Source organism: Microtus pennsylvanicus, chromosome 10 (assembly GCF_037038515.1).
Source record: "Microtus pennsylvanicus isolate mMicPen1 chromosome 10, mMicPen1.hap1, whole genome shotgun sequence".
NCBI lineage: Eukaryota > Metazoa > Chordata > Mammalia > Rodentia > Cricetidae > Microtus > Microtus pennsylvanicus.
Genome location: NC_134588.1, coordinates 106,743,606 through 106,766,118, shown reverse-complemented (window position 1 = coordinate 106,766,118; position 22,513 = coordinate 106,743,606). Strand labels below are relative to the sequence as shown.

The following is a 22,513-nucleotide window of genomic DNA, read 5'->3' as shown; positions in this document are numbered from 1 at the left end:
ACAGCCAGCATTATGTGCTAGACTCCCTGACACATATTAGTCTGCTTTGAGGGAATACTACTGTCTACCAAACTCTTCGCCATCAATAGTTCCCAGCCATGCTTCCCCAGGGAAGACTGTGCCACCACAGCCATGAGTACAGAACACCTGTTGCTCAGCTGTCTGAGATCTGCTCTGACATGTCTCCTCATTGCTCCTCTCCTGAGCTGAAGCCATTAAACTAACAGGAAACTTCTTGCCCGGGAGGTCCATCCTACGATGTCATTGCTTGTCCCCATGACAAATGTCTTCTAGGACATGACAAAGAGATGCACCCAATTCTAACCAAGCAGGAATTTTGAAAGCACTGTCTGTGAGGCTCAAGATAATACCTTCTACCTAATGATACCCTCATGTCTGTCTTCTGCCTTTTGGGATACAGACAACTGGCAGAGGTTTCTCACTCTGCAACATGATGGTGGCACCTATTAAATTCATAAGTACCTCACTTTCCTTTCTCTGCATCTAAAGGGGTAAGAAAAAAGCCTTAGCAGGCATTTGGTTAACTCTTACAAACTCAAATGCAGTGGTATACTGTGTTTTTCCACAGCTATTTTCAAATCCAAATGTTGCTGCTTCAGGACACAGTGTTTATAGGCACGTGCAAACACATATGTATACATTTGAAAATCAGCAGATGTTACCTGTGCCTGTTGTACGTCCCTGACTCCAGTTGCTAGACACAGAACCTCCTTCATGGGAGGCTATGAACCTATACAGGTATTCTTAAAGGGAAACAAGTAGAAAGTGGAAAACCAGCTTCCTACAGACTCACAGTAGGCTGTCAGCTAGGGAAAAGAAAGCATTTCATTTAGAGACCACCACATTACCTGTAAAGGGCTGGAGCCTGCTCTCATAAATACTCTGCTGGCTTCCCCAGTAAACCAGGATGGAGTCATTTCCCCCACAGTTAACAGCACTGTCACTTGACGGGCATCCGTCCTGATTCACTGTGACAGCACGGCTGGACACAGATGCCAAGTTAACGACAGCACCCCGTGCAAATGCGACTGCCTTCATGCAACCGCGGAACCCGTGCAAACAGAAAGGGATTCGTGTCACGGGAAGGGCTTGGGTCATTAATGGCCAGCTGTTTTTGTACTCTGCAGCTCTACCTCTGGGGGAGGGTTTCGTTAGGGACAAGGATTAAACTTTCAAGCTTTGTTTGAGAAATCTTTATGGCTCTTACTTATCATCCGACTTATCAGTTGCAGAGATGTATTTATAGAAATCGTTTTGAAAAGCTGCATATGCATAGATAACGATGATCCTGCCTTGACACTGACACGGAATGTCCTCTGCCTATGTCGGCCTACAGTTTCTGAGTTCCTTCAGCCAGAAAGTAAGATTTAAACATTCACCACAGGCTAGAGAGGAGTCTCCATGTGCTCAGTCAGCACCGGAAAGTTGTTAGTATGAGTCAGTAGTCACCCTTGGATCTGTATGGCGTGGGAAGAAGAGTGTGAGGAGTTTATGTTGGGCAGCAGCAGAGAGATCACTGTTTCTCGTGTACTGGGATCCCCAGACACCGACATGAGCTGTATGATTGTTATTTTACACATCTGGAATGTGGTCCCACTAACCCCCAGAAAAGGGCAAGGGTACTATGCTCTGCCATTTTTCTGGGCCCCGTCATCCTGACTATACACCATGAATGTGCGCTGGGTTCACACACTGGCAAAGCCTGCCAGTCAGTGTCAGCCACTCTCACCCCAGAAACGTCACAGAATGTATGTTCTCCAGGCTGAGCTTGAAACCCTGACTGCCACCGCCAGAGCATGTGAACAAATGCATTCCCAGGTTTCACTGTGTGTCCACTAGAGAACAAACATAGACAAACATCTGGTCAACCAAGCGATGGCAGTTTCTCTGAAAATGCATGGACAGACAGAGGGAGCTCAGTTCCACAAAGTCTGGCAAGACAATGCCCAGAAATATGCACCAGGTTAGGATGATTGAGGCCGAGCCTGGACTGCAGTAGGAATCCCCCACAGACATTCACCTACTCTCTGTACCATGCACCATCAGATTTGCAAGGTCCAGGTACACTATGAGCATTCCTAAAGATTAAAATGGCCAAACTGCTCTCTTCAGTGCTTAGCTGATTTCTGATTATTTTTTTTCTCTCATGTTAAGCTACAGACTACTTCCCATTAAGCACCTTTGGCTATTATTGCAATTCCTTCAGGCCTGACTAATCAATACTACCAGTCTAGCTTCAATACATGGAAGACAATTCAGTTGGTTGGGCTGAACTGGAAGCATTGAGGCTAAGTATACAATGTGTTCGCTGGAAAATTCAGAACCAAAATATTCAGTTATCACAGCAGCCACTTTTCTGATGGTACCTGCGAGGATCGGCTCACCTCTCTGCACCCAATCGTCCCTCCCGATTAAATGAGGGCAAAGGAAAGGCCACTTTCACGGTGTCTATGGTGCTCTGAGAAGTCAACACTATTCCGGGCTCCTGGTTGTCAAAGCCGAGCTCTAGAGGTGGGATGGGGATGTGTCTGCATGGCTGCTGGTTCACAATGCCACTGAGAGGTCCACATGGAATGGTCCACTCACAGGTCACAAAGCCTCTGTGTTTGGGGGTTCAGACCAGTTAAATGCTTCCTTTGCAGTTCTGAGGACCCAAGTTCTAGCCTCGGAAACCAATTATGAATGTTGTGCATTATCAGAACTTGATGGTGAGACCCAACTGCTGAAGAGACCACAGACTTGGTTCACAGTCCTTGCTCCTGAGTTTTCATAGTGCTGAAAGATGAGATGTAGGTTTGTAGTGGAGAAAAGTCACCCACCATCTCTCCAAGCTGTGAACTTTGCAAGCTATGATAATGACAGACCGGGCAAGTCATGTTGATGGCTACAATAGTGGCATGATTATTATGGGAACAGCCAATTGTTTTGTTATTGGATTTAAGACCAGTTACAGAGGAGGAAATGCTTGCCTGGTACTACAAGCCTGGGCCAGAACCCATGGCTAGGAAGAACACAGGCCCAAAGTATGAATCTACTACTATTATTTTGCTGATATATATATGTAGCATCCAATTTTTCTTTAAATTTATGATTCTGCCCATATATTAATCCAGCTCCAATATCTCAGCAGATCAACTTCTTTGTGTGGTGATTAATGTTGAAATTCACAACCAGTCAAAGCACAAAGGAAAAAATGGCTATGGAAGGCTCAGCCATAATTGGGACCTTCATATCACACTCTTTACCCACGGGTCAGGGAGCATCATGGAAGGAGGGGTGGGAAGACTGTAAGGGCAAGAGGTCAGGGAGGACCACAGAAAACATTCTGAACAGGAGAGCACAGAACTGATGAATGCATGAACTCTAACAGATGTGTTTACCTGCAAAAGACCTGTACAAGGTCAAGCTGGTGCACACTCTAACAAGGAGTAAGGCTCCTGTGTCTCCACCTCTAGCTAAGCAGCTGTTGACAAGTGATGGCCAAGAGATGGAAAATCAACTTCCTTTAGGGGAATGGTACCTGCTTGGTAGACTGTTCTCCAGTAAATGGATTCTTACCATCTCTGTATAGGCTGCACAAATTGGACTTAGTGAATTATTAAAATAAAATAAAAGACGGCAAAAGACTGCAAGGTGGAGAATGGATTCCCAGGTGCTAGAGGACGGGAGTTGGTGTCAAAATGATCAAAATACATTGGGCCCATGGATAAATTTTATAAAGATCGAATACAAATGTTATATTACAAATGTTTGAATGCTGGACATTTCCGCTAATGTTTGGAACCCCAGTGTTGGGGAGGTGGAGACAGCAGATCCCTGGTGTTTTCTGGTCAGCCAATCTTGCCAACCACAGAGACCCAGGCAAGGAAGAGCTCTGACCCCAAAATAAGTGAATAAACAAATAGATAGGTATACAGTACCCAAGGAACAAAAGCAAAAGTTGAATTCTGGCGGCCATATGCAAAGGCATATACGTCACAGGCAGACACAATTTGTACCTGGACATACATGCACACACACACACACACACACACACACACACACACACACACACACACACAAACAATATATATATATATATATATATATATATATATATATATATATATATATATATTGAAACTGGTGGTAAGTGAAAGTAGCAAGTTCATTGCGTTTCACTAAAATTTTCACAATTTGTTAAAAAATCTAATGACTTGGGAATCAATCATAGATTTTTAAAGTATGGGAAGGCCACAGATATGGTAACTGCCTGACATTTGGCACATCAGGGAAGTCTGGAGGTTTCACAGGCATCAGCTGCTGAAGATTCCAGCCTGCAGGTGGCGCTGATGAGTTCGCCTGTGGGGTCACCTTGGTGGTTTCCTTCAGGTGCAATGACACCATAATATGAACTCTGTGTCACCAAACATCCCCAAAGCTATTTTCAAACTCGGATGAATATGATGATAAAAAGCCTAGAAAGGGATTGCTTTAGGCAGGACTGGAGCCTCTTTCTGCCTTTGTACAAAACAACAAAATTCCCTTGACCCTTCTTCCGTTTTCCCATCACCCAACACTCTGAATATCTAGAAAGTGACCTAAGTGTCTATGTGGGAGGAGAGCAGCAGCTCGGTGTGTGAGGTGATAGGCATGCAGGGTGGGTTTGCCCAGTTCCTGTCTCCCAGGAATTTTAGGCGGAGCACACACCATGGCATTGTGCGCCTTGGGCCAGTTCTAGCTGGCCTGGATGTGAGTGCCCGTCCTGTGTGATGATTCCAAGCAGACATATTCCCACAACCCTTTGAGAGGTGGTACAAGCAAAATCCCAAGAACTTGCAAAGCAAAGAGGCAACTTGATTTTGTATTTTATTCGAAGGACAGTTACATTAACGGCTAGCGGGGAAAATAGCATGGATATAATCACAAAATAGAGCCTGGGAGAAAGACGGTGTGATTAGGAAGCCCAGAAAAGGATGAAGGCAAACGGGCTAAGGCTATTGAGAGCTCAAAAGGGCTACATTGAGCAAATGTCATTCATTTTACTTAACTGGATGCCTGTAGGCTGTGCCTCTATGTGGTGAATATTCTCTCAGGTGAGTATATATCCAGGTAAAAATAGACCTGTGTTTCTCAAAGTACCTGAATCAGAAACTTAAGGCATGGGTGTGTATGTGGGGTCTTAGAACCTGAATTTTTAACACCATTTCACCCCATTTCAGGGCACCTGGAAAGATGCTGCTGATGGTGATGATAATGATGATGAAGCTGATGATGGGTGATGAAGAAGCTAATTTCAAATTCTTACTATGGTCCAGCATACTAGGCTTCAATTATTCATCAGTATTGCAAAACTGGTGACATGGATAAAAGCCACGCACCAAAAAAATTACTCTACATATAAATGAACTATCCATCACCATCATAGACTTATAGCTCATATAGGTAAAATTGTTCCTTTGGGTCTGTGTGGATGCTTTAAATTTCAGTATCAGCTCATCATTCCACTTATTCACGTCTCCAAGGCCATCAGTTATAATAGGGTTAGGTACACTTCTAAACCTAAGTCTGGATAAGCGGGTTGTTTACCCAACACTGCCCACTCCATTGTAAACAAGACGAAATATTCTCACTCACGGAGGAGTGCCAGATTCTTTCTAAAGCCAGAACGCCTGAAAATCTAGAGAAGATCCTGCAAGAATGTCATATTTTTAGCAGCTGCTACATCTTAAGTGCCTTGCAAATGTCATTACTGTCTCAGACCCCGGTTATTCATTAACTCCTTGCTGCGCCTCGGCTGAAAGTCTTCGTAGAGCGCTCCATATATTTCCTATTCAAAGTCATTTAAATCTTTATGTACTTACCCAATAGGCAAAGACTGTTTCATGGAAATTTTAACCATTCATGGTGCATAGATGTAAAAAGGTATAGAGTGCAGAGACCAGGCCTCCATCATAGGCTTTTTGTGAAGAACTCACGGTGTCTCGTGCCAAGTACACAAAATGTACTGCACACAGGTATTTTTAGCCTTTCTCTTTCTCTCTCTTTCTCTGAAGCAGGGGTCTCGCCATATAGCCCAAGGAGGCACCAAAATTTCCATCCTCCTGCCTCAGTCTCTCCAGTACCAACATGATCAGCTACCTTTTAAAGTGTTTTTTTTCTACTTAAATACAAAAAAACATGAGGTGGGATTTTTTTGTTTTGTTTTGTTTTTGATGGGCCAAGTGTTTAACTTCTTTCCTTTTTCTGATGGTTACTGATAATCAAAACTCTCTAAATGTTTATAAATATATTTGAAATTCAACCAAACTCACTGTTTCATGTTATTTTTTTTCTGCCTAAAAATTCTACTGAAAAGACATGGAGATAGTGAGCTCAGAGGTTTAAAAAGACGAAATCGCAGTATTTTCCTGATTGTTCACACACCTATACACACTTCTCTTTTTCACTTTCACGAAGAGATAATGATCAATAGTCAAAAATCCTGAACCACGTACATTTTCAAGGAAAATATGCAAGTAACACATATAAAATTGATCTATGTGTGTGACAATTGTATTTGCTGAAGACATGTAAGAATAAATACGTTGAATCTAAGTAGCGAGGGGGTACACTCTTAGGAACAACATAGAAAACTGTGTGGGGCTGCCTGGGTGGTTAAGAGCCCTGGCTGCTCTTGCAGAGGACCTGGGTTCAGTTCCCAGCATCTGCATGGCGTCTCTCAACCCACTGTATCTCCAGCTCCAGGGGATCCAATGCCCCCTTCTGGCTTTTACGGGAACTGCATCATGTGATGTACATAAATACACTCAGGCGAGCTACAAACAAAATAGAAATAACAGCTCTTTAAAACGTGTCTTTTAAAAAAATCTGTTTAAGAGATGCCAGATGACCAGGTTTTTTTTTTGTAAGAAGAGGAGGGAGAGCTAGCAAGTACACTTTTAATACAAGTCAGCTGCCATATTTGAACATGCAGCACCGCTGAAGCCTGCTGGGACGGGAGCATGTCCAGTGGTGGTGCCTCTGGCGGGGATCTTACCTTGCTCCAGAGTCCCAGGGCTGTAGGAGTCCTGCAGCTCCTGTGGGATCCCACCCACATAGACAGGGGAATCCACCCGCAGAGTCTGGGCTGCAGCCTGCAAGGCTGGCTCCAGGAGCTCAATCATGCCAGCTGCCACCACGGAGCCTTCCTTTTTGATAAGACTGTGTTCCAGACTCCATTACAACAGGCCGGTCCCCACCAGGGATCCACTTGTGTGAAGATAAGACTGGATTTTAACGGGAATCTCAGCAGCCTGCTCCTCAGTTCCATCTGCATATCATATTAAAAAAAAACCACATCAAAAAGCGGCAGCAAGGCAGCTTAGAGAAGAGCAGAAGGCCGGTTTCCCGAGGAAAAGCACAGCGCTCCCCTGAAGGCATCAATAAGCCCTTCTACTTTGTCCTATGCAGGACTGAAGTAATAGATAATGAAATACTTTGCAAGCTTACAATTGGCATGAAGAATGTGGTATTGAGTCAAACGAATTCATACCCAGTAATGATTATTCTACACAGTATGCTGTTGTGGAGGCAGCAGCGTTTTGTCTAACGTAGTTAACAGATTAAATCCTACTCCAAATGACTGGCGAACTGGAGAGGAGAACACTATGAACTATGACTCCATCCTGGAGTTCTTAGAAAATGAGAAAATACGACTGCATGTATCAATTTAATTTGGGGGGAAAATTTGACAAGACAATAAGAAAATGAAATGTCAAGCTTGATGAAGCTTGTTTTAAATGGTTAGTGAACTCAATTTCAAATTTGTAAGATATATTTTGATTCAATGTTTCAGTTTTATTCTGAGTCTCTAGCATAATTGCCTCCGTGTGTATTCTTTTAGATGAATGCGCCATTTTCTAATGTCAGCATATTTTACCCAAATTTTCAGTGTGAGGGAAAATATTCATATGTTTTCCCTTAAAATGCTACATGATAATTATTTTACCTACCATTTTTTTAAATTTTGTTTTAGGTGTGAAATCAGCTGCCGTACTTGTTGAAAGTTTGAGCTCAGCATGTTAAATAAATAAATTAAATCTTGCTGGGAGAAGAATATGTCTCCTATGTAGACATCCTTATGCTGTATCCCCAGCAAGCAAACATTGCCCTTCATTCAGTTAGCATGAAGACCAACAGCTCCCTAAAATCCCACAGATGGCAAAGGAGCGTTCTGGGGGCACTCCTGTAGCCAAGACAGTGATGGAATACCACATGAACAGCGGACATATGAGCCACCCACTTCCCAAGAGACAAGGAAGATTTGGAGGAGCAGTGGTAATGGATCCAAAGATAAACCACTTGCCACACAAGGGTAAGGCTCAGACTTGGGATCCCTGACCAGGCAGTAGACAATCCCATCACTGGGGAGGAAAAGACCAAGGCTCTCCGGAGCAAACTGGATATTTGGACTGACTGAATTGATAAGCTTTGGAGTGAGCAGGAGACCCTGTCTCAAGAAATACAGTGGAGAGTAAATCTAGAAAGAAATTTGACATCAAACTTGGGATACCATATGCTACATACATGTGAGTACTCATACAAGTACACCCACATACATGTTCACACCCACACATGTAAGCATACATTCACACATAGGTGAATAATTCACACACACACAATTTAGAGTAATATAAGGTGCATGGTCCCTTCCAAGCAGGGAGTAGATATGTGCAAGACAGAGTCCATCAGGTTTAAAGAGAGGTTACAATTCAGGAAAGACAAAGCAGTGGGAGGCAGGGAGAGCATCGCTCAGACTATAGACATAGATTTTGGATGATTTGGAGTGACATGGGAAAGTTTATACTGACTCATTTTATATCAAGTTCATCTTCTTGGGCATAGGAAGCATTCGTCAGAAACTGGGATCAATAAAACATTGAAAGCCCTTACAATGAGCACAATAATAATGGCGACCAAGGAGTCTCTAAGAAGTATTTCCTAGAGCGATGCATGAGAGCACGGTGGCCAGTACAGAATGCACTAGGTACCAACAGGTGAAGTACCCACACTGGGAAACGGCCATGTGCTGCTTGACTATACCCAGAAGCTGGCTAGGGAAGCAGGGTTGTCCCACCCATTTCTGACGCAAGCATGTTTGTCTCCAAGTGTCATCAGAACTCTTGTCTGAGGACAGGTTGGGCTGCCCAACTCTGTGACAAGGTCAGGAGTGAAATCAGCATGTCCTTCAGCAGCAGCAGATGAACTATTATTCCCAGTAGAGGCTACTATTGCTCATCCCATGATAGAAAGGCACCTACAGTGGGAAGGAGAGGCCAGAAGTTGGGTGTGGGAAGCTTATCCATGCAGAAAAGGCTTAATTGAGAACCCTAAGTGATCTCCTCAACTTCCCCACTCAGTCTCTGCAGGCTGGCCTGAGTACCAACTTTGATAAGTTTATCTTTGTACTCTTCTTTGCTCTTCAACTAGAAGTCTTGCCCCAGGGACATCCTGCTCTGAGCAGGCCTCACTGGAACTCTGGTTGAAGACGTCAATGGGACTTTGTCAGGTGATTTCTGTCAGGAGTTGTCAAGCACTCAATTTGAAAGTGTTACTGTCTGTCTGTCTTTCTGCTACTTGCTATTCATCCTTTTGCTTGTTATGTACTTAATAAACTCCCTCTTTTGAAACCCAAAGCATACCTATGGTAGTTCATCCAGCAGACTGGACAGAAGTGGGAAACAGCAAGGACCTGTTACTATTGATGTGATTGCACCAAATCACCAGCGCTGTGTGTGCAGGTGGAAGCATGTCCAGGGCTGATCATGAGTGCTCTGACCTTGTCCTTGGTTTAACCCACTGGGTTAAAAGTCTGAACTGAGGGGCTGGAGAGAGGGCTTAAAGGTTCAGAGCATCGGTTGCTCTTGCAGAAGACCTGGGTTCAATTCCCAGTACCTACATGGTGGCTCAGAAACATCATTTACTTCAGTTCCTGGGTATATTTTTTTTACCTCTTCTTGGTTCTGGGTGCTTGCATACATGTGGTGCACAAACGTACATGCAGGCAAACACCTGTGGTGCATAGACATGCATGCAGGCAAAGCACATAAAATAAATATAAAAATAAAATACATGCACATAAATAAAAATAACATAAAAAAACAGAGCAGACTATGGGCTAGTTTTAGGATGTGTGTTGATGGGAGTGTGTTTCTGAAGGGCACCTGTTTCCCTAGCCCATCCGTTTTCCCTCTGTCAAAACCCCAACACTCCCCTTTGCTTCATGTAGCAGAAGCTTCTGGAGCCTGCTCCTACCATCACTGCTTTTACTGAAAATGCCAAGGACTACAGAGTTAAATATCTGAACACATCAGCTAAAATAGGTCCTTTCCTTTGGATCCTGTCAGGTGTTTGGTCAAACTGACACAAACACAAAGGCTTTGACATCTCTGATCCTTTTGGTGTGACCAACGGGAAAAGGTTAACCTTTATCACCATAAGAACAGCAAATGCAACAGCAGGCTTGCCAGAAGGGGCTCATGCTGTCAATGACACTGAGTTCAAAACATTCAGAGAACACCAGGAGAAATGTTCTGGAAGAGGTAACAAATGAACACATGTGGATTTGGGATAGGACAGTGAAGTGCAGGAAGAACTCATAGCTGTTGTGACAACTCCCCAGCACTTCACTAAGTTAGCAATAGCATCTGATTGGAAGACTACAGCGAATGCAAAGCTGGTATATAATCTCAGTGCCCTTAGGGAAACAGCTCATACCAATCTTATTCACCATAGCAGAGACGTTGAAATAATCCATGTGCTATTGGTGAGAGGCATAGTATGCAGCCCTGCAAAATGGAACACTTCCTTGGAAAATACAAAAAATCTAGACTACTGTGAATAAATACAAATTCCTTATAATATATTACATATCAATTTCATAAATCCCCAAGTTTGTAGCACTCATTCACATATGTTAGTCAAACTATAAAAGGCAAACCAATAAAAAACACAAAATTATCATTACATATTGATTCTGGTTAGAGTTGGGGAAATAGAATAGAAGCCATAAAAGGATGATAATTGAGTCCTCAGATGGAGTGGTGCTCATTAGCATTCATTGTATTGTGCTTTATCAGACACTGAATGAAATACATACAGTACATTTTGAATCTATATCAAAAGATAATGAAGAGGTATTTTTCATGTATCAAGAAACTAAATTGGATTTTCTTAATTCTTAACATCTGCTCTGTTTTGTTCAATTCACAACGCTTATAGTACTAATTGTCAGTTTAACAAATTGTCTTAACCCTATAAGACACTTCACAGACCTATAAAAATAAAGACTACTTGAGGAAAAAATGAAAATAAAAGTGAATTTTACAAATCCAATTGTGTCTAGTACTAACATACAATTTATCTCTTTCAAGCTGGGCATGATAATTTAAAAACAAATTTAATTAAATTCATTAATGTACAGCAAGAAAATCTGGTCCCTCTTTGTTATGAATGAAAAGGAACAATCCATTTAGTTGGTTAGTTTGAAACTTCAGGGGAATCTCAAAGTCCTTTCCAGCATGAAATGTATCTGACGGAAGCTCCAGGAATCCTTCAAGATAAGAGCTTATGCACGCTCCCATCAACATACTGCAGGCACTGTAAGAGTGTGGCGAGCATCTGGGAATAGTACCAACTTTGTTTAGAAATCCCACAAAAGAGTAGACAGATCAGGGTTATGACATCCCTTCTGCTGTCTGGTGGAGGCTGTGAGATGAACATCACATCCCTTTGAAGAGGAAACAGAATGCTTCGTCAACCACACACTCATGAACATCCCACATGCTGAGCAGCCTGACGGAGCAGTGACCAGACTCTGGGCTAAGACAGGCTAGGACTGCCATCTTCAGTGGAAAATGGACAACATCACTGCTGTTGTGTTCTGTTCTAAATACAGTCTAAGCACTTTATAGCCAGTCAACTTAAAGAGATGGGATGTTGTTGTAAGGAGGCTGCTTGTTTGTTTTCCGGCCACCCGGCAGCTCAGACCCAAAATAATCACACAGAAACTATATTATTGAAAACACTGTTTGTCCCATTAGCTCTAGCTTCTTATTGGCTAACACTTATATCTTAATTTAACCCTTCTCCATTAATCTGTATATTGCCATGAGGCTGTGGCTTACTGGGTAAAGTTCCAGCATCTGTCTCCGGCAGGACTACATGGCTTCTCTCTGACTCCTCCTCCTTCTCCCAGTATTCAGCTTAGTTTTCCCCGCCTAACTAAGTCCTACCTTGCTGTAGGCCAAGCAGTTTCTTTATTCATTAACCAATAAAAGCAACACATAGACAGAAGGGCCTCCCACACCAGTGGAAGGGGTACAATTGTGTTTATTGAGGAATAGTCTGCATTGGTCATGCCACACTGTCCCTTTCCAGGGCCATGCCATAGGGTGGGATGAACACAGAGATGAGTGTGAAGGAAGTGACAGGTATGTTTTCTCCAGCCTCTACAGTGGTAGCCCTCATAACCAGCTGTCCCTCAGACGCCTGCCTCAACCCCATTCCCAGCTTTAAAGACAGACATGGCTCAAGTATATAATAAGGGAAATGGGGATGCTAGTCATCCTAACAACAAAAACTCCTTGGTGACCATTTTCACAGTAACCTGCAGGCTAATATCTGCCACTTGATTTATACATGGGCATTGGGACAGTCAAGCCAAGAACTCTGGGGCCCACCAGAGTTGTCACTTATAAACACATACCATGAATCTTAACAGCTATATTTCATGTTCATACTTTGCAAATGCATGTAGACTTCTACATACACATTTTGGCAATTTACTCATTAAAGTAAACTGGATGGATGAGGTAAAGTTAGTCAAAGACAAGAACAAATACACTCCTGTCATTTGGCCCCTGAATGTCCTCAACTTTTTCAAAAGGGTGTAACAGGAACCTTTGGACTGACAAGGAGGCACTAGAAGGGGAGGGTGGCCTCTCCTCCTTTTCTCTTCTGCTCATCGGCAATGAGTGATTTCATAGGGTCACATACTCCCACCTGTATGCTGCCTCCCCTGGACGGTCAGAAGCCACAAGGCTAACCATGCACTGAGACCTGGAAGACTGAGAGCCAAAATTAACCTTTTACCTTCTACGTCAACATTCCCAGATATTCTGTGATTGCGACAGAAAGTTGATGAACGTATACTCAGGTTGCCTGGTTAAACAAAAAGTACCTTTACCCACTGAGCCATATTGTCAACCTTTTCCCCTGCCTTGTGGTAACTTTAATTAGTTTCATTTTAGAGTATGTTTTTGTTATTGCATACTAAAAGTAGGGAGGGAGGGTGTGTGTGTGTGTGTGTGTAAACTTGACACAAGTTAGAGAAACCTAAGAGGAGGAATCTCATTTGAGAAAATGCCTTCATAACATTGGCTCATAGACAAGTCTCTTTTCTTGAGTAACGCTTAATGTGGAAGGACCCAGCACATTTTGGATAGAAGAAGGTGCCAGTTGGTTAGCCACCATACGGGTGCTAAGAATAGAAGCCAGGTCCTCTGAAAGAGCAACCAATACTCTTGGTCACTGAGTCTCTCTCCAGCTCCAGCATATTAATCATGGAACTTTTTAGATTGGGTTGGGACCATTTGTCTGTAACCTCTTTTGTGACCCCCGCGATGACTGGTGTATTGACTCTTACAAAATATGCTCGGAATGTCCCTCAGACTTCTGAGAGTCAAATTTTCCATTCATGTATCATTTCCAATGAATTAAAAGTCTTAGAAAAATATTTACACACATCCTGCAATTATATAAACCTCACTTAATTAGTATATGTCAGTTTGGTAAGAGCCTAATGCATCTCTGGAATAACAAGAACTAGGTATTGACAAAGTAAGTAGAACCACGGAAGGCGGTCTCAAAGGGGAGGGGCCCATAAATTAACATGCGTGTGTAGAAAATGTAAATAATACCCATTCATACTTTTAAGTTCTGCAAATAGATTAGTTTTGAGTGCAACATTATGGCAGTTTGTTTTAATTGTCAACTTGATTCAACCTAGAATCTCCGGGTAAGAGTCTCAGTGAGTGACTATCTAGAGTGTCAGGAGCCATTTTCCCAAAGATTATAGCAGGGCAGGAGTCATTTCCCCAAAGATTATAGCAGGGACTATTGTCCTAAGGATATCTGCAGGGAGCCCCACACCCAACTATCTTGAGAACTATCTGTTAGCAAAACCCACCCCATATTCCAACTATCTAGAGAATTGTTTGTGGTTGGAATCACAAAAGGAACAATTCCGCTTGCATAGAGAACACTAGAGGTGTCGACTTGTGTCCTTTGCTGCCCCGGCAAGGTCCCTTCTTGCCCTTGCCACGCTCCTGCCCCCAGCCCAAGCCAAATTCCTCATTCAAGGGCTATATAAGCCATAACCATTTCACTATTAAAGTGAGACCTTGACAACAGAATCTTGCTTGGTCTCCTACCTGTCTCCCGCCCATGTTCTCTCAGATAGCACCTCTTCAGACCCTGGAATAACTGGACCCACTGGGAGGGTTACACTAGAGCAGCCTGGCTTTCAGGCTCATCTGTAGCGGGACAGTCTTGTTTAAGGGATTGATGCTTGATGTGGGAAAACCTAGCCCACTGCGGGCATTGCTGTCCCTGGGTTTGAATCCTCACTGTGTAAGAGTGGAGAAGGTGAACCGAGTAGTGAGCAGGTATGGACTCATTCTCTACTCTTGATGTAAATGTGACCAACTACTTCAAGTTCCTATCATGACTTCCCTATGGTGATGGAATCCTTAAAGTTGTATTGCTGGGGTCCTTTTTCACAGCCACGGGAAAGAAGCTGAAATATCCACTTCCATGCCCTGTGAAACTGACCGAGCCTCTCTCAGAGGATGGTGTCATCTCCTAGCAGACTACTTACAAAGAGTCTGCTGTAGCCACCCATGATGGCGCTGCCTTTCAGAGCAGCCGAGGAGTCTGTAGGACAGGAGGAGAGAACTACAGGTTTCTCAGGGGCCTGCAGAGTGAAACACATCACAGATCTTCGGCACCCAGCTCTCTTGCCTCTGCTTTAGCCTCCTTGTCTATCAGGGCCCTGATAAGCCAGTTGCTGCAAGCCCACAAGTCGTCAGCAGCCCCGTCCCTTCCTCTGCCACACTGACCTCCTTGTTAGTCCTGACATTAACATAAAGTATTTTCATATCCCCAGGGCCTACTGCCCACTGATCCCTTGGTCCTGGCCTCATATCCAATGTTTCTTGACCTGAAACCGATTTCCTTTTAGATATTTTCACGGTTCCTTTCCTGGCCTCACGTTTCCCTACTCAAATGTTAGTAAAAAGTCCTTCCCCAGTAACCCTGGGTCAAATCTAACACACTTGTCACTGCACAAACCCTTTTTTAACAAAGGCCCAATATCAATTAGCTGTGAGGTTCTAGCAACCGGGCTAGTGAGTGCCATAGGGGGCATCCAGAATGTTCCTCAGCATTCTTACAGGGTAAATTAGGCTGGGTTTCCCATTTCTCTCAGTTTTCCATTGAGGTTAAAGTCTTATCAATACAGGTAGCAGTCACCTATCCCATGTTTATGTTCTCATAACCCTCTACTACTTTATTCTTTATTAACTTTTGTCCCTACCTCCATCTAAATCACATCCTCTACAAAGCTCTGTTTACTCTTTGTTATCGAAGCACCTAGAACACTAGTAGAACACAGTAGGAGCTCTCTAAAATCACCTTTACCCTACATGAATGAATGACAGCCTACATCAGTGGATGAAAATGGATGACAGAGTCAGCTGGAAAGAGAACCACACTCAAAGCAAACACCGGGTATGAAGCTACCCACTGCAGAAATGACGGCACTTAATTACATTGCTGGGTCATTGTTTTTCTCATCTCTGTGTGGATATCTGCTTTCCTCCTTGCCTTCTGGAGGCAAAGGGGAACATTCATAAGGTAATTAAAGGCCCTTGTGAGGTGTGGGGAATGTAGGAGATGCAGAATGAACACTGGTGACTTTGTTCCCATCTCTGCTTTCCTGGAGTCCTACCTGGATGAGAAGCTTGTGGCCTGCATTTACTAGCAGAAGAGCAAAGAGCAGCTAAGAGACAAATTCCATTGGGAATGGAGAAACCAATTTGAAATTCACATGTGCTGATGTATATGTGAGTGCGCGCACACACACGCGTGCACACACACACACACACACACACACACGCTCTCACCTGTGTGCTGTCCATCAAGATTGATTTGACCAAAAGCCTGCCGCAATGATTTCATGTCACTGCCCACCACTGTATTGTTTACCATGGTCAATGGTTGTGGTGACTCCAACAAGTGATCCCTTAGGAGAATAAGTGAGCAAATGAATTAATGAATGCTCACATCGAGGTGCCAGTGACACTGTCTATGTTTTAAACCTGTCCACAGTTTTCAGCAATGTGATCCCAACACAAAGAAACTGCTCTTTCAGAAGGAACTTGACGCGCATGCTGCATCTCGCGATAGCTGTGATTACCCTGTATACATCTGAAAACCACAGCCCCCAAATGGAAGGAACCCTCTTGACAGGGAATCTCTGAATAAGGCACTCACATTTGGGGTATCTACGTTCATATTTTAACATTCATAGAGGACTTGTAAAGAAGAGAAGAATTTAAAACTGAGAAAAGTTGTGAATATATAGCCTAAAGATAAACAAGCATCAGGAGAATTAGCTTCTTGTCACTAATAATTTCATAATATGCACTGTAAAATGGGATGGGAAATGGGTTGTGTTAAAATGGAGTATTTATTGAATGCATGTGTGTAATTTGGTTTTCAGTGCTTTGTACTCTAAAGTCTAGCACATATACCATGGTAGGATAATAATAGCACAGTGAATGGCAGATACCAAGAGGAAAGAGTAATGAACAGGCAAGGAGAAAGAAGCAATGAAGGGAGAGAGAGAAAACAAACAGTCCTCCCTAGCATGTTAGAGTTAACAGCCCATCTAGCACATTAGAACAAACAGCCCACCTAGCACATGAGAGCCATGGTAACACAGTTTCAATGTATAAGTCAGAATAAATAGAAGAAACTCCATCCCCATTAACCAACATTTAGCAGCAGATTCTTCCAAACCTAAGGAGGATAAATTGAATATCAAAGTTGATTTACCTGAGTAAGAATCAAATATGAAGTTGATGGACGTTCTTAGAATCTACAAGCAAGGTTGGTTTCAACAGTCCATACTTTAAAAACTAACTGCAATCAGGACTGAAGGGATGACTCTGGAGTTAAGAGCACTGGCTGCTTTTGCAGAGGACCTGGATTTGATTCTTAGCACCCACACGGCAGTCCACAACCATGCATAACTCCAGTTTGGGGGGAATCCATCCCCCTCTTCTGGCCTCCTTTAGCACTGCACACATGGTACACAGACACATGCAGGCGGACACACATACACATAAAATACAAATAAATATTTTTTCAAAAGATTACCTAGAATGTTTCATCAAACTCTAACAATTTTGCTCAACTGTTTTCATTAGGGGAAAATCCTGGTAATTCTCTAACGTAATCGATTTAGATGGTACAGCACACGACATTAACTCTAGCTTCGTATATGAAATATTTTCTGTTTGCATTTCCCCAAGAATAGAACATGTCCATTTCATGCATCTAATTGGCTCTTGTCAGACCTCACAATATACTTGGCAACACACATGGTGTATAGACTCTCGGGCTACCAGTGTTAACAAAACAGCAGTACCAACTACAACAACCAGAAAGAGCTTTTCATTTCCCCCAGCACACAGTTGCTTCTCACACGGACAGAACCCCAGCTCATGTAGATAATCTGGTCAGCGAGGCACATGACCACTTCCAAAGTTATCTCTAGTCCTAGATCTTCCTTCTTCCTTTCTCTTTTTTCCCCTACATATTCCTTTATTTTTCCCCAACTCTATTTCAACATTTTAATATTTTACAAACACACATTTCATTATCATAGTTTAATAATTAAAACCAGAACTGGTGTCGTGCCCAATTAATGTGCCCTGGTAGCATGCCCATTAGTTTTTCCATTAGTGAATTCAACAATACTAATGGGATTACTAGCACGGGATGCTAATTGGGTGTGACATAAGAAACTGGCTTACTTCTGAGCATACCCTTGCTAATGATGAAATTAATGAGCATTTTATTAAACGCTGTCTCATCAAAGTGTACTTAGTTAGCGTTAAAATTGTTACAAACGGTTCTGCATTTTAAAGATCAGGTGTCTGAGGCGAGGCTCCGCACATTTTGTTTGGCAATAGTCTGCAGCAGGGATGGTTCTTGTCATCGGAACTCTGCATACCGACTGGATGCAGATCCTCTGAGGTATCCCGCAGCAGAGCACACCGCACTTGCCCTCGGTTGTAGAGGAACTTCGCAAGGCCTACTCTGATGGGGATGCCAATATCCGCATGATAATAATTCTGCAGTCAGGTCCAGTACTGCACACGGAAAACATTGGGTGTGGCAGTTAGACTCTGTTCACGGTTATTTGAGAGTTTTGTTTTCAAAGGCTCCTTGTCTGTGAAGACAGAATGTTCTGTGTCTTTTCTGTGAATGTCACTGTGTATGGAATACTGAAGGGACCAGCTGGGTCAAATTGGGCAATAAAATATCCATTCATCAAACCTATACAAAACTGGAGTAGCCAAATCAACAAATAGAATGCTGTATCTATTTTAGAGACTCAATGAAACTCTAGAAATTAAAGCTGCAGTCAATTTCTCAACTTCAACCCCTTTTAAGCTTGATTTTTATTATTTTAAAGTGAGTGCATGTATGCATTCATGTGCATGTGTGCATGTGGGTGTGCACATGTATGTGCATGTGTCCATGTGTGCATTCATGTGCATGTGTGTGCATTCGTGTGCATGTGTGTGTGTGCGTGTGTCTGTGTGTGATTGCAGCTGCCTGCAGAGGTATCAGATCTCCCTGGAGCTGGAGTTACAGCTGCCGTCAGTCACCCAGTGCCTCTGATGGGGACTGAACTCGGGTCCTTGTAAGATTTGTGCGTGCTCTTGGCTGCAGAACCCTCTCTCCATTGCTTGTTTTGCTCTCTTAACAACCCCAGCACACACTTCCAATTTTAACTATCATTAAGAACCTTTGATTTCTCCTCCCTAAATACTGCATACATAGGAGAGTAACTGAGTTTTAGAGGAATAGCCTCCCTTGACATAGGATTTACAGCTCTGCACGCAATTTGGTTCTCAGGTTTATTAAGACATTTGAAAACTTGAAATGTGCAAGAGAACATGAAGTTATTTTGAAACTGTGTGGCAGTGACTCCAAAATTCCTGGAAAACAGCTGGGCATGGTGGTGCACACCTTTAATCCCAGCACTTGGGAGGCAGAGGCAAGCGGATCTCTGTGAGTTCAAGGCCAGTCTGGTCTACAAAGTAATTTCTAGGACTATTATACAGAGAAACCCTGTTTTGAAAAACAAAACAAAAAAGAAATAACCACACCAAAATTTCCTGGAAAATGTCCCTTTCAGGATTCAAAATTAAATTCCTGAGAATTGATTGAGGGACAGTCATTTAAACGTTGCCACCTCAGCATATTCCAGGAAAAGTCAAAGTGTTCATCAGACAAAACCAGTGAGGACCAGCATGCCACAGGGTCATTAAAAGTCAGACATTTCATCTCAGAAAATGGATGGTCCGATTTAACTATGGTAGGGTCTCAGTCACAGTTATCGAACACTCAACCAGATAGTCTGTCAAAAGTGTTTATCATGCATCTATATATTCCTAAGGATCGGGTTAGGAATAAAGCAGCCCTCACTGGGTATCACTCCGATAAGAAAACACACTAAGCACATAATCACCAGTGTGCTAGGGACAATACTGGGTAACCTTGGCTTAATTGACAGAGAAGGGGAAAATGACTTAAAGTGATGCTTAATGTACTTAGAACACACATAATTAGGATGTCGCTATCAGGTGCCCGAAACAAGCGCATCTACTTCTTTAAATGTGGGGTATCTCTGACTTGGCATACAATTCTATATTCAGTTTTCTATCCCCAAATAAGAACAAATAAGAGGAGACTGTTCAAATTTTTCTGTTTGGCAGTTTCAATAACTGTCTATAAACAAGCAGGGGCTTCATGATGCGGTGAGCAGATTTGTACATTTAACCTCCATTAGATATGAACGTGGCGGTAGGTGAGGGCACTGCCCATGCTAGCTGGTGCTCACTGCTTCATGGACTGCCTCCTGGGCTAGGACAGCTTAGTATAATATATCTGATTACATCTTCTCAAATACACCCGAGGCAAGCCTGCTGCACCAATAACCTGGCGTTTTCTAAGGTAAATGACTTTTCAGAGTGCTGCAAACGGGCAGCTTTGGCCTCATCAGAGTGATTATTATTTTAGGCAGAAATGTGCTTACCCAGCACCGTAGAGCCCTCCTTTCTCCCCGCAGCTTCCCACCTTGGCTAGCCCAGTATCTACCAACTCAGTGTACACTTAGGATCTGGCTGTAGGGACCAGGGGTAGAGCAGCTGGGAGAACCGCTGGTAGGGGAGCTCTGGCAGGAGAGAGGAGAGCGAAAGAGCAGAAGTGATGGGAAGTGTTCTCTGCCACTGCGACTTGTTCCTGTCTGTCTATCTGATCAGACTCCAGAGAGCTTCCTGGCAGCATGCTCAGAATCATGACAGTCCCATGGCTGAGTTGGGAGAGGCATTGTTTGACCCCTTTATCTCCCCATTGGGCAGTCTCCAATATCCCCACACTTTCAAAAGAGGGTGGGACTCACATCAAAAGAGATTGTGCGTTGACATTCAGATCTAGAGACATCAGGCCTTCCTTCTCCCAATGCTTTGCCTTATCTCTTTAAGGATGAGGGTATTTCCCTGCATACATTTATTGAAGACTCTTAATCTGGGAGGGACATCTGTAGTTCCTGGGAGTGCATGCTCTCACCTTCTCATGTTTGCGTCCCCAGAGCCTAACCCCGGAACCTCAAGTTCTAACTTTGCAGTCTCTCTTTTTCTAACTTTTCTGTGCTTGCGTGGTTGCGTGTGTGCGTGCATGTATGCATTGTGTGTGTGTAGAGTTTGGGCACGTACATGCAGTTGCGTGTGTGAAGCTATAGGTGGTCCAAACTCAGGTCCTCAATTCGCATAGCAAGCACTTCACTCCCTGAGCCTTCTTCTTAGTGCTGCAAGCTTTGCAGAAAATAAAAATAAACAAACTACACTCAACACCACTTCTCTCAGTTGGTCTAAAACAGTTGGTCTAACTCAGGATGCAGATCGTGTGGGCTTCAAGAATGAACTGCACTCCCTAAAGAGAGCCCCTCTGTCCATATCAGAGCTCTGTAGGCAAGTACTGAAGTGCCTTCTCAAACATCCCCAGATAGAAACCAATAGGGGTGGGAGAGGAGGCAGGGGTTAGGGGTGGGGGAGGATGCAGAGGTTAGGGGTAAGGGAAGAAACAGGGGATAAGAGGTGGGGGAAGAGGCAGGGGGTGGGGGTGGGGGAAGAGGCAGGGGATGGGGTGGAGGAAGAGGCAGGGGATGGGGAAGAGAAGAGGCAGGGTTTAGGGGTGGGGGAAGAGGCAGGGGATGGGGGTGGAGGAAGAGGCAGGGGATATGGGGTGGGGGAAGAGGTGGGGGATGGGGGAAGGGTAGTGGGGGGGATAGGTGGTGGGGAAGAGGCAGGGGATAGGGGAGGGGAAGAGGCAGAATTTAGGGGTGGGGGAAGAGGCGTAGATAGGGGAGGGGGAAGAGGTTGGCTCTTCCTTTTGCTGCTCACTTTCACAGTTTCCCCTGTTTTTGTTTTTTTGTTTGTTTGCTTATCTGTTTTCTTTGCTTTGCTGTGGTGTTCACTCTGCCCTTGCTTTGATAGGCTTCCACGTCAGAGACTATCAGTGCTTGTAAAACCCATGACCAGTCATGCATTCAGGGGATACTCAGGGTTAAGTTAACAAGCTGAAGTGTAACCTTTACCCTGGGACTTTTTAGACACTCTTGTCTTACTGTCGAGATGCCTTACCGACACAGTCTTCCTATGGTTTCTAGGTGGTATTTTATCCTAAGTTTCTGAATATTTTATCAGCACCCGAGCTGGCTGATGAGAAGAAGCACTGAAGGAATGCTAAACCATCCTGGAGTGGCTTTACTCCTCAGGTTGTCTCTTGAGAGACAGGGCCTCATGCATCCTGGATTGACTTTGAACTCTCCTTGGCCATCCTCCTGCCTCAGTCTCTTCCCAAGTTACAGGAGTGCATCCCTGACTTTAGACCTGGACTGCATGTTTTCGAATCTGCCACTTAGCCCTTGTGGCTCAGACTGGTCACCTGGGAAAGGGGACATCAGGGTGCCCACGTTATCGATGTGTCGGTGGTGGGTATGTTCAGACGCGCAGAACTCTAGGTAGAGAGAATGCGCATACCGTGCCTGGCACAGGGCTTGTCTGCTCAATCTTGACTGGGATTTATTGGGGCTTTTCAATAAACTTCTAAT

The 22,513-nt window shown here is 43.7% G+C and overlaps 1 protein-coding gene across 1 annotated transcript in view; it reads right to left on the bottom strand.

The window, feature by feature from the left end:
* The window catches only part of Ush2a (usherin), a 663,496-nt gene that overhangs the window by 394,126 nt on the left and 246,857 nt on the right, over positions 1-22,513 (bottom strand). The window contains 8 exon segments of the mRNA XM_075987373.1: positions 684-764; positions 870-1,074; positions 7,041-7,201; positions 7,204-7,312; positions 11,463-11,593; positions 14,917-14,976; positions 16,227-16,267; positions 16,269-16,345. Of these exon segments, the coding sequence (XP_075843488.1) occupies positions 684-764; positions 870-1,074; positions 7,041-7,201; positions 7,204-7,312; positions 11,463-11,593; positions 14,917-14,976; positions 16,227-16,267; positions 16,269-16,345 (865 nt within the window).